Source organism: Pungitius pungitius, chromosome 16, assembly GCF_949316345.1.
Source record: "Pungitius pungitius chromosome 16, fPunPun2.1, whole genome shotgun sequence".
NCBI classification, from domain to species: domain Eukaryota; kingdom Metazoa; phylum Chordata; class Actinopteri; order Perciformes; family Gasterosteidae; genus Pungitius; species Pungitius pungitius.
The window spans coordinates 6,926,965-6,939,769 of NC_084915.1; the positions used below are offsets into that span (position 1 = coordinate 6,926,965).

Genomic DNA, 12,805 nt, shown 5'->3' on the forward strand with positions numbered 1-12,805 from the left:
GAAAATGATGTTCTATACCATAATTCCTCCTGAGCTATCAATGTAATCAAAAACTAATATTACCTAACAATCATCAATCATTTTTCCATTTATGCTCATCAAAAAACCACGTTATTTCCATTCGAGCATCGGAACAGATTTGGAAAAAATAAATAAAAATGAGGTGAACAAATAAGAAGGAAACTAAAATGTAAATTAGGTATGATTTCCACTTGTCCTTGTGCGAACAAAATGACTCAACTTGTTCACAGTTACAGCACCTCCGGGCACTCGCGCCCTTCAAGGTTACCAAGGACGAAAAACACAGGAAGGATTCACTGAAGCCCTGCGAAAGTGGGAGGCTCGTATCGAACCGACATCTGCCAGCACATCGAGAACAAGCCACGTTTGCCGGACCCTGGTCCCGTTTATTTCATTCGTCCAAAAAAAGGGTTGCAATAGATCTTAATGCAATGCCATCTCGATAGTGCGAGTGGTGAGATACACAACGGCACAGTGAGGAGCACAACTCAGAGAGCTGTAATCTTCTACTGCTGCCCGACAGAGAAACAACGGCACATTAGGAGCTAGGAAATATCAATTTCTGAATGCATTTGAGCCAGGATCTTTGATATTTCAATTAGACTGTCAAACACTGATCCGATTATAAAAATGTCAGGCAAGAAAAAAAAAGAAAAAAGGAAAGGTTCACTACGTGGTTTGTTTTGATGAAGCTATTGGTTGTTATTACAGGACTATTAGTATCGTTGAAATGTTTTATATCTGCAGCAACCGAGCAAGAAATCATACACCAAAAAAAAAGAGAAAAATCTTTCCTGGCGCAACATATTTTGTAACTGACTGTGTAAACTGGGCAAACGTCCTTAATGATGATGTTAATTGTGGTTAAAAACAATTTATTTTGAAGGCATCCTTTGACGTTGACTACAGAAATATCCCCCAAAATCTACTCTGGCCGGGCCTCTCTCTCCCTTCATTTCCTGTCTGCGCTACACTGTTTCTTATCTAATAAATAACCCCCCTCCCCCCAAAAAAGGAAGCCCCCAAAAACACCCTCAACCGGTTTGGAATGAAAATCCACTTCTACAACATACAGATTCTTCTAGGAAAGATACTACCTGACAGAAGTAATGATAAATATTATGAGAAGGGAAAGGTTACACAACAAGCCTCGAGTGACTTGCCCATTCGATAAGGACAGATGTGCAACAAGTGTAGAGAACTTTGCTGTGCCTGTGCACTAAGGCCACAATTCAGAGAGAAATGATGATTAGATGTCAGACCTTAAAATGTCACCGCTCCCTTCTCAGGGTGAAGCCCTGTCAGATCTGAAGAGTGTGACATAACTCTGCCAAAAATGACCTACAGGCTACAATACATTGTTTATGTACGCATCTGTAGCTGTAAAAGCTCCTGTATCTCTCTCTGGATTGAACACAAGAGGGTTTGGCCCAAACAATGGTCATAACACATGACGAATGATGCATTCCACTAAACATGCTTCAGAGGAGGGAGAAAACCCTGCATTTTCACTCCGCCATAAACACATTAAAATGCAAACCAAGAATATTGGACCTTTTCAGAAGCATAATATGTAGAAGCTGCTGAAAAAAAGTTTAATAACTTTAACAGAAGAATGTCCTTTATCTAAGAAAGAAAAGTATTTTGCAATCAATAATCCAATTGCAACACAGAAGTGGCCGCAAGTTGATACTTTGCTATGAGCATGAGGTCGTCAAGTTTAGTCCAAACAAGATCCTTATCGAATAATTTAACTGTTTACTTCGAATAAGGCATCGCAGCAGCTGCAAGGAACAACTCCCAGGTGCGAGTATTTTTTTATGTGGAACACAGTTCATAAAGTCAAGTTAATTTAAACGTCAACCTTAGAGTTACCAAACTGCTCCACATTCTGCATCAAATTATGTGTGTGTCATAACCTGCTTCTACGCGCTGCTTGTTGTTGTCGTCAGCGTGTGTGTATTGGTGCTTTTACCATCAGCCTTGTCTCCTCTGTTCACAACACAGGGCCCACTCTGTGTCTTTGTCACCTTTATGGCAATAACGTATACGAGCACTAAAGCTTAAAGTTTGAGAGAAACACTGAGCCCCACTGAGATTAAATTAACATAACAGGCAGAGAAACGAATTATGTGCACACAGTTTACAACTCTTTGAGCCCTAAATGTATTTGCAGATGGATGTGTCTAATTGTAAATGACTCATTTATAAACAAGTAGAAATACTACTTGCATAAGTCCATTTGGTTAAGAAAAGCCCAAACAATAATGAAACATGAGGAGACAAATGACTGGCAAATTAAAATAAGATCCACCTTCCAACTAAAAGCTGTTTCATCTCTCTACCAATCACACTTGAGCTCAAAAATGTTGATTGAAAAGGAAAACAGATCTTGAAATGACTTGCTATATCATACACAGATTTCAGTGCCCTGAAGTGCAATCCCTTTCTCTTCTGAAAATACCGGGAAAGAAACACTCCTCCATCTAGGGTTGCCTTCAGCCGAGCTAGCACAGCAATGATTCCATTTCCCAAACTACGCTGCCATATCTGGATATCAGCGCCATGCCGAGCAGAAATCCCTGACGAATACAATCTCAGCTGAACCCTGTCTAATCCATCAGTTCAGACATCTCTCAAAAGAAAAGAAGAAAATGACTAGCGTCCTTAATTATTCATCTACTAACAAATTTCAGTAGAATCCACAATAGTTGGAGTTCTCCATGGGTATCTGTATGTCTGTGGATCGATCGGCTCATCTATGCAAATAAATTAAAATACTTACGAAGCTAAACACAATTATATTAGTAATGGATATTTGATATCACGGTATCTAGTTTGTTGGCATCCGTTTGGAGAGTTGTTTGATTCTTCTTTAGTTTAGCTTTTTTTCGACGTGGGGATGGGACTTCTAAGGGGAAGTGCTGTTTCCCCACACATACAGTATCAGTTCATCTGGCGTGATACAACGCAATATCTACGGGGTCAAACAGAAGCGGGGCGGCCTGAGACAGCGTGCCCTTCAGTGGAACATGAGACGTGTGCACGCTGCACATGTGGCTGCGTCGGAGATGGTGGGAGGGAGGGAGGGTGGAGATGCATGTCAGCCCCATTCAGCCAGAGAAGTGAAAGTGAACACAAATAATATTCACCCTGGAGTTGTGTTTTTTTTTTTTTTTGTATTGCTACGCTCAGTGTTGAAGGGACCATCACGCATTTAGCCCGTATGCGTGACCTTGATCCACGCAGTCTGTTTAACTTAAGAGGTGTTCGAGCACAAGGCCTCGCGGGGCCGTGAAAAGTCACACTGTTATGGCAGGGAGGAATAAACACTTATGAGGGTGTGTGGATGACATTAACTCACCGTCTTTGAGTCTAATTCGTGGTGTTGTTGAGCTAAGACTTTATCTACACTGGCGGCGTCTGTAAACGTTACGAACCCAAATCCTCTGCAAAACAAAAAGAGACACACAAAACACAGAACGACAACGTCAGAAATGCACACACGGCGAAACATTTTTGCAATACACGTTAGTTCACGCGCAAATACTCGCGGCTCGCCGGGATAAACGGCACAACAGTGGGCATGCTTTTTCACGTGACCTTATTATCCCCTAAAATATCTTCCGTGCAAACATGTAAAAAAAATATATATATAATAATAATAATTTTAAAAAACAACCAAAAAGAGAATGTGCCGGTCCGTCCTGCGGCCGATCCGGAACAGAGACGGAGCGCGCGGCGGGTTGTTACGACGGGAGACGACGGCACACCAACATTGCGGTGCAGTCACAAAGTCAATGTCAAATTGCAGGCGGCTGCAGCTTTACAGCAGTGAGCATTTAAGCTTATCTGGCTCGCTGGGAAACCACACGCAGGCGCGGACACGGTGACACACACACACGCGCACACACACACACACACACACACACACACACACACACACACACACACACACACACACACACACACACACACACACACACACACACACACACACACACACACACACACACACACACACACACACACACACACACACACACACACACACACACAGCACATGCACGGCGGATTAACACGGGCAAAGTGAGCGATACCGTCACATGCACCGGGGAGGGAAAAGTAGGAGGAAAAGCCCGGCGTTTACCTTGAGCGTTTTGTCGTGGGGTCTCTCATCACCATACATTCTCTTATTTCTCCGAATTTACTAAAATAGTCTCTAAGGCTGTCTGTGGATAGAGAACAAAAACATGTCGGGGAGGGAGGGGGGGGTTATTTGACAGAAACATATGGCTGTGCGGTTGTCACTGCATTTCAAACAAGAACACACACACACACACACAGTAATACAAAATTTAAAAAAAAAAAAAAATCCCGCGATGCGCATAGGGGTCGAATAGAGGACTTCATATGGACGGAGATCTAAAATAACATGGTGCGCACACACTAGTGAGACATCCCGTACAGTACACTGCTGCACGGTGCACATTCGCACATTACACCCGCCGCCGCCGCCGCGGCAGCGGCGACAAACGAGCACTCAGTCACAGCGACAAAACAACACGAAATACCGGGACACGGTGGAAAAGAGAATAACAGTCTCTCACCTGGTGAGGTTTGCCAGCTGAGGCCACCGATAAACATTTTACTGTAAGGGGAAAACACAACAGAAGTGAGTCCAGATGTCAGTTCGGCCATTTTGACGACTAACTACTTCTAAAAGCGACCTTAAAGGATAAAGGAAGACTGTGGAAACACATTCGCGCATAGCAAATATATAAATATAGTCTCGCTACATAAAAGGGGGAGGCCACTCTCGCTACAAATGCTGAAGGGGGGGCTTTCAACTGAATGTGGAAACGGACCCGTGCACGGTTTAAGTGCGTACTGTGGGGGACGAATCCAGCACGGCAGTCGAAGTCCTCTCTTAAGATGTTGTAACGTGAAAGAAAGAAAAAAAAGCAACCAAAACAACAACCAAAAACCCGTACCTTAGAATACATTTAGAAAGATTCTTACCCCGGGTCATGTTGTGAATCATTTAGGCTTCCGGATGTGGCTTGACTCCCGTCTGCTTCCATATCTATTTCAAACTATAGGCTGGGACTACAGTAACAGTGACAGACACACACAGATACGGGCAGGAGATATGCAAAGCCCCGCTATGAGAATATTACTGAGCCGGGAATGAAAGCGTCACACGTGGGATCAGCTCAGCCCCCTGCTCCCTCCCTCCCTCTCTCAGCACGCTCTACCTTGGCCCACAGGGGGCGGAGTCTGCCTCTGTCACCTAACCAATCCAATTGACGTCAATTCAGGCAATCTGCAAACCAATCCTCCGATTTGTCATTTAATTAAGCGCTAAGCCACTAGAGGTGAAAGTGGCTTAATGCTCTTCTAAATCAATGGACACATAGCATTTAAATAAAAAAAAAAGCTTTGTCCAAGAAAGGGTCCTCTTAATTAGCAATGTTTGCTTATTATAATCCCGTCGACAGGTGAGCCTTTACAAAGATTACTTTGTACTAATTTAATAACTTGTTATTCTTCCACCGCGCAATATTGTCCCCCCCCCGAAAATAATGGGGTAATTCCTCATACATGTAAATATTGAAAGGATCCTGATTCCTGACTGCACGTATATAGTTATTTCTGTTTTTGTTTGACTTTTAAATGGTGGTTCCCACAGATGACACAGAATTTTCACATTGGAGATGAACAACAATTTAAATAATTTTAAGTTAAAGCTCAGAATATGCAGAGTATCAGAATTTGAATTGAATTAAAAGGTGCCCAACACACGTTAGGCATTGAGGTGGTTGGGATGTTAGAGAAAGTCTGAACCTTTATGAAAGCCAACAAATAACAACCAGCAGACATCAATACAGTTATCTATACATGCAGTGGATTGATTAGGCATTTTTATGTAGATTACCTGTAATGAGGTGCAAGGGGCAGAGCTGGCATGTTGAGATAATCGGCCTATGCCCCCTCGTGACCCTGAAGAAAAAGATGATGAAGGCAAAGAAAGGAATGTGTGAATGAACGTGCACAACATTGCACGATGGGATAATATATGTTGTCTGTAAACATTTTGTTACACGGTGCTATCAATAGAATACAAGAAATGGAGGAAATCTCATGTACAAATTATGCTTTAAATTATGCATTATACATTTTTTTGCATCCGCGCCACACTGCCGCTCACAGAACTCATAGACAATAAGACAATAAATTCTCTATAAATGCACTTTCCATTTCTCGTAGCACAAGAATAATTACAACAAAACATCCCAAGCTCCGCGTGAAACGTGACTAGTGATCCTGTTTCATTATTCACAGTTTTTTTTTTTAATAGGCCCGTCTGTGCTGACTGTTCGGGGCACTACCAGAGGGGATTTCTTATCTAGCCAAGCAGCATGTTTTTCAAACAATGACTAAGATAAAGCCCAAATAACATGACTTTTGACAGTTAACAGCTAGGACTCTGTCATTAGTTTGGGGACACCCCACATTGTGGCTGTCTTTATCTGTGAAACAAATTAATGGAGGCAAATGGTGGCCAGTCCTTGTAGCTCAGGAGTTTCAAAGAAAATGAAGATTTGACACTTAACTTACCTTTGACGGGCTATTTTTGTGTTCCATGTCATTTAGTGAAACATTTAAGATTTGATTGAGGTTGCAAGTTCCAAAAGTTGTCAAATGTGTGACGGTACCCTACAGCCTCAAACGTGACGGTGGATAAGAAGAAGAAATTGCATCCACTCATGCAGCAGCAGAGATAGAAAGAGAGAAGAATGAGGGAGGTTATAAATTGATGCAGTAATATGAGCTCTGAAGAACAACAGGCTTTAAAACTATCACAGGGTGTGCAAAAATACAGTGGATTTAACACATGAAGAGCAACTTGTTTTATGCTCAAATGAAAACACTGGGGTCTCCGGTTCCACAGTGGGGTTGTGAATAATTCCGCCTTTTGAACATTGTTATCAATGCTTTTCTGTTTGCTGTTGTTGCTCCGTGAAGTGCGCGAAGTCAAACGTGACAGAAAGGTAACATGAGGTGTGACGTTTTGATAATATACGATCACGGCTTGTGAACCAGGTTTGAACCCAAAACAGCAGCGTGCCAAAGCAGACGCCCGATTCTGTTTCCAATATATAGCATTTCAACAACGAACCTTTCATGTGTTATGAATAGTACTTTAGTTAAACGTTCAGCTTGTCTTTTTACACTGATTGAAGGAGAAACATTTCTAAATAAAATGGTGTTCTCCTTTTATCTGAGCAGCCACCACTGCCTGATGAAAGTGCCCAAAATGTTAATGCTTCTTTAAGCAACCGTAGGCTCCCTGACAGCTATGCTTTCCGAGCAGCTGAGCGTTAAGTATCAAAAGAGGAGGAAAGAGAAGGCGTGTATCTTTTTTTTTCTTCTACAAAGCATGAACAAACAGATTTCCTTGAAACTGAACATCACTGCGGCTTGGAAGCATTTCTAATAAAGGTGGCAGCTGTTGAAGATATTCTGATCATTGAAGGGGATGACGAGTAAGAAGAAATAGACACCTTTTCTTTTATATCCCGCATGCTTTGAACTCATCTGTGTGTTGAATGATAATTCACCCTTTGCTTTAGAATCAAGGACAATGCAACGATTTCTGGAATCACACAGTTGCATCAGTGCAATTGTGGCTTGCATTCAGTGCCTAAAGATGAACCGCTTCTCAATGGAGAGGAAACTCAGCATGCAAAAAGAAAAGAAGAAGAAGCTTGTAACTAACCGAGCCTTTGCATGAAGACTGGAGGATTTGAGAGATGGAGAGAGAAGTCAAATTGATAGTGTGTGAAAGCTGTGGGGGGAAAAGAAAGTGAGAGAAGCAATAGACTCGCTGACAGTGTTATGAGATGTTGTTTTGAGAAGAGGCATCCTGTTTCCTGTTGCAGTAATCATTTTACACCCTCAGAATCCTCACTTGACCTTGGAGAAATTGTTCCTGGATTATGTATAACCCCCCTTTGCTCCACGCTGATTCCTACACATAATCTGTTTGTGAATCACAAAGATATATTAACCTTTGAATGTGTGTTTATAACAACGAAACTTGAAGTCTTAGTATTTTGTCATTTTGATACAGAATTTGCATGATTTCCCCATGTGTTTTCAGCATGCAAAGGGCTCCAATATGCATCAATACAACACTAAAAGATAGCTCATACTACAAACCTTCTATAACTTCCATGAATTTGTTTGGAATATAATTCAAACGCTCTTGAGACGTTGTTAATTTGACCTTTTACATTTTAGGAATGATTTCACATTGATCTCCGTGAACCTCTGGAGGGCCTATTACAGTGAAATTCTAAATCCAGAAGAAAAAGCGGTTGAGAAGGCTACAGATGTGCACAAATTGTCTCCCTCTAGTGTCCTCTTCCGCCTGCTTCTTCGTTGCCGCATAAGCTAAAGCACCTCTCAGACTGAAGGGAAGGAGACATACATAATTGACAGTCCTATTTCAGGAATTAGCCACCCACCAAACTGCAGCCGACCTGCTCTTTCATCTCGCCTAGGATGGCTCAGCCTCTTGTGAGGGTACATTTTGGCCCCACTTTCTAATAAACCGATGACTTTAATGAATTACATGTTCTGCTCTCATTGTGGATTTGTACCTTTCCAACGGGTGGTTGTGTAAAAACGTAGCCGACTGATTGTGATATGTGAGGATCACTGGGACCGCCTGCGATTGTTACCACACAGAGAAGCTGTTTGAAGTCAGATCAGTGGGGACGGATGTTCTGGTGATGAGTGATTTCTCTCCCCCATTATGCCCTCTGTAACTACGCAGATGAGTTAATTAAGCTCTGCCAGAGGCCACGCAATAATATTCCAGGTAGATGGGCCACTGTGATATTCAGACATCCACATTATTAAAAAGAACTAAAACGTAACGTTTACCGTTGAACAATCAGGGAATCTTCAAAGACTGCAAACTACCCTTAGAAAAGTCGAAATATTCTGTGATCCCTCGTACCCAGTGCCCCAAAAGGCACCTCTTGGCACCACGAGACAGCTTGCAGTGCAGCCGAGAGTTACTGTTCGGAACAGATCTGCAGAATCACTCCAACCACAGCCATTTCTGCTCTAACAATAAAGGCCGAGCAAGTCGCCATTTTTATTTTTTACCTCAGTAATAAAACACCATTTGCATGTGGGCCTGTGGCACAAGTGGGCGATGACGACATCATTTACCTGCTCCACTGGGCTGGGAGATAAGCTCATGCCCCTGCTGCTCCCCGGAATGTTCTGGCTGCCGTTCTGAACGACTCCAGAGAGAGCCGTGTGTTACAGATGATGACAAGTGGCATTAAAGCACCGCGAGGAGCCATCCTATCACCTGTACAGTCAGCAGTGCGGAGGAAGATGTGCATGTTGGCCTTTTGGAGAGATTTGTCGAGACAGAGGGAGCGGTGGGATCCCTCCCCCCCCATGCAGAGACCCAGTCATGTAAGTTAGATCAATCTTTTTTGGGGGATTCTAAGTTGAGCTTGATTTTGAGCTCCACAAATCTTGTTTCCTGCCATTCTCTGTCTGAGTACATTTTGTTGAAATCCTCCTCAGGACAGCTGTGCAAAATGCTCTGCGGTTTGTCATGCAAATTTACAGCACACGCTCAACAGTGTAGAGGGTTGAACTCATTGATGCACAGCACAGCTGCATTTGTTGTTGCTCCACGGACAAACCGACGCACAAGAAGCTTGCGGATTCGTAGCCTGAAGAACTACCCGGTTTCGTTCACTCTCTTTGAGTTTGTTTATGTGTGCATATATGCTATGGCTCAGACATTTCTTTTAAATCTTCCTCAGGCTCAAAATGGAAAAATAAGCAGGCCTTTCTGGACACACCAGCTAAGTGGTGCTTTCTGTCCTCCAGCTAATTCTATGTTTTTTCCACCAGCCTTTTCTCTCTTCTTTCCCTTCCTTTTTTTTATACCTTATTTACTTTCCCCCTAACTGGCTGCCACCATTTATTCTCCCAGTTGCCAACCACTTCCTATTCTACAACCACCGACCTTAACACTGACCTTGCCTTGTCTGTGCTAGTGAGACGAGAGCGAGAGATACCATAACCCCCCCACCCCCCCCGCCCCGACTCCTGCTATGCTGCAGGGTTTGAATTTTTTGCCTGTCTCATCAGTCCTCCGGCTGCTGGAGTACGCCTTGTTATTTCTTCCAGATTCCTTCTCGTTTCTCCTTTCAGCTGATCAGTGGCCAGACTGGAAAACATCGCTTGCGGCTCAAAGAGCCGGCGAGCCTCAGCACGCGGACCCTAGCTGTCGATACAGATTAGGTTTATCGGATAAACTTTATCTGCAACATCTGAGCGTCCTTCTGCTGGGTAACAGCCAGATTCGGGTGCACAATTGATATTGTGACGCAGGCTCTAAGGACGTCGAGCCTGTCAGCCATTGTTTCAGCCACAAACAGGCTGCAGTGGCCTTTTCAGGGCATATCAGGGTGCATCTGCTTGCGTGTGAGCTTTGGTCCGTCATGACAGTCAGCAGTTGTGAGAGGTATTTTTATAAAAAGTTGTATTTTGTGCAATAAAACGCACATTTGTTTCAGAACAAAAAAGCCCCATTTGTATGTGCATTCTAGACAGATTAGATTTTTATTCAAAAGATCCTTGAGAAAAAAGGGAAAGTTGTGTCCTGGGGAGGAACACAATCCTTCAAAGAATTGTCTCTGGCTCTAATGTTATGGTATAAACATATCAGTCCCGCCACCACAAGAGGGCACCTAGAGAACATGTAATCAGAACAGGAGCTGATGTCATTAGTGCGTTTGGTGTGTGTGTGTGTGTGTGTGCTCCTGGAGGTGGTTTGAAGTGACACGCCCCTTGTGTTCCTTTCAGGGGATCCGAGTCCTCAGTCACACCACCTAAAGTGGCTTTATGGCCTCTCACACCAAAGAGAAAGACTGTGTGACCTCTTCAGGCTGCTGTATGGGGAACTGCTAAAATGCTGCCAAAGTGTTGTTTTCTGGGCTGCCTGTTATTTTAAGGTTAGAGAAAAAAGGTCCAATTCCATGCTCTAATAGTGTGGGGGTCAGCAACTCAGCTCTGTAAAGCATTGCTCTTCAACAACAAAGGAAAAGGAACTTTTTTATGGCAAAACACACTGAAAGACTTATGAAATAAACTCCTTTAGCACAATCACACAGATTGCCTGCATAAAGACTGCACTTTGCTATATGTTCTTTAAGCCTCTCTGTATGCCACTGGCTGAACGCTGTGGTACATAAAGCTGATGGAGACTTAAATGTACGAGCAACACAGGGGGGCAGTCAGCTTGCTAGGTACAAAGGAGCACTCTGGGTGTGAGTGTGGCTGAAAAAAGAAGGCAGCTCACTCAAAACAAGCCCGGATGGAGAGATGAAGAGGGGAGGCAAGGCAGCAGTAAATGATGCTAGCCTTCTACACCTTGTCAGTTATTAGGAGAAGCCAGAAGAGAAATCTGACATTACATCGCGCTGTCGACAGAGAAAATAATTGGCCGGCAGGCCGGCCGGCTCGCTGGCACCTACAGTACTTTAAAGAGACGTTTGAAAGTTCTGCGGCCAAAGTTAGGAAGTATGTGATGTTTTTGTTAAGGATTAGAAAAGGTTGAAAGCTCCATGGCGGCGACTAAAAGAAGGTCAAGTGATGATTCAGCAGTTGGGTTGTTTGCTCTCTGATTGACAATTAAACACAATTGAAACTAAGATTATTTTCGAACAATTCTCAACGACTCTATCAACAAAAAAAGAAATCCGTTGTGTGAACTATAAAAAGATCTCAGTCGAACACACCTCAGTTGTAGCTCTGCTTTCTGTGTTGATGTCCAATAAACCAGGGCGAGAGAGGAAAACTGGCCCTTTGATAGTGCTTTATACTAGCAATAATCATTTGGCTCATTTGTAGGAGTAAAGTAGTAAGGGATCCGAATGAAATTTAGAGGCGATAAAGACACTTGAGGAAGACAAAGTACATTTTGCTTAGTTTGAGCATTGACTCACGTGCATAAATATAGCACACCAACCACTAGTTCCTGTTTTGACTTGATGTGTGTCAGCTATAAATAAAGATATTCATTCAGCAGATGTTTGAGTTTTTATCAAGAAGGATGATGCAGATAAAATGATCAGTTGTTTTTGTTCACTCTATCTGACCACTATCACAATGGGTGAAGCTTAAACTGGATTTGTCATTGTATCCTGTTGGATAGTATTTTTTCTGTGTCAAAAAGAAGGGACTTAATTCTCATTTAAAAAATCTTTTCTGGATTCATGTCACAACTGGCTATACTTCAGCTGTTATGCTGGTCTTGAATAAAGTAGATTGATTCTTGTTCCACTGATCTTTTAGAAAACAAACTTAGACACAGATTGATTGCCCAATGACCTACAGATAAGACTCTGTTTGTTCTGAGCAGCCAAGCAAGGTCTCTCCGGAATAAGTGCCTTTGTACTCAGTGAACTTTCCCTCAATAAATGCACTTAAAAGCAAATCATTGCGTATAGAAAATTGGAGTGAGTAACCGTTCTGATCTCTTTTATAGCACAGAACAACTTCAACCCCCATGAGGGTTGACACCTATGTCAAAGTCCCATGAGAGATGTGGTCGTTCCCCTCCTCCAGGAGAAGCCATCAGTGAACACGGCTCGAAGAGAAAAACATCTATCTTGCAGTTTAGTATGTAAGGAAGGGAAATGTGGCATAAAACAATTCAAACTATCATCCAAAGATC

At 42.8% G+C, this 12,805-nt stretch overlaps 1 protein-coding gene across 11 annotated transcripts in view; it reads right to left on the bottom strand.

The window, feature by feature from the left end:
* The window catches only part of msi2b (musashi RNA-binding protein 2b), a 207,239-nt gene extending 201,971 nt beyond the window's left edge, over positions 1–5,268 (bottom strand). For 6 of the 11 annotated variants that reach the window (XM_037467036.2, XM_037467034.2, XM_037467037.2 and 3 more), the window contains exons 1-4: positions 5,044–5,268; positions 4,632–4,672; positions 4,172–4,253; positions 3,386–3,470 (exon numbers count right to left, since the gene is read on the bottom strand). In XM_037467036.2, the coding sequence (XP_037322933.1) occupies positions 3,386–3,470; positions 4,172–4,253; positions 4,632–4,672; positions 5,044–5,105 (270 nt within the window). In that variant the 5' untranslated portion in view covers positions 5,106–5,268. The remainder of the gene's footprint in view (positions 1–3,385; positions 3,471–4,171; positions 4,254–4,631; positions 4,673–5,043) is intronic. The other 5 variants (XM_037467041.2, XM_037467039.2, XM_037467035.2 and 2 more) reach the window with 2 other exon arrangements.
* Between the last annotated feature and the right edge of the window lie 7,537 nt (positions 5,269–12,805).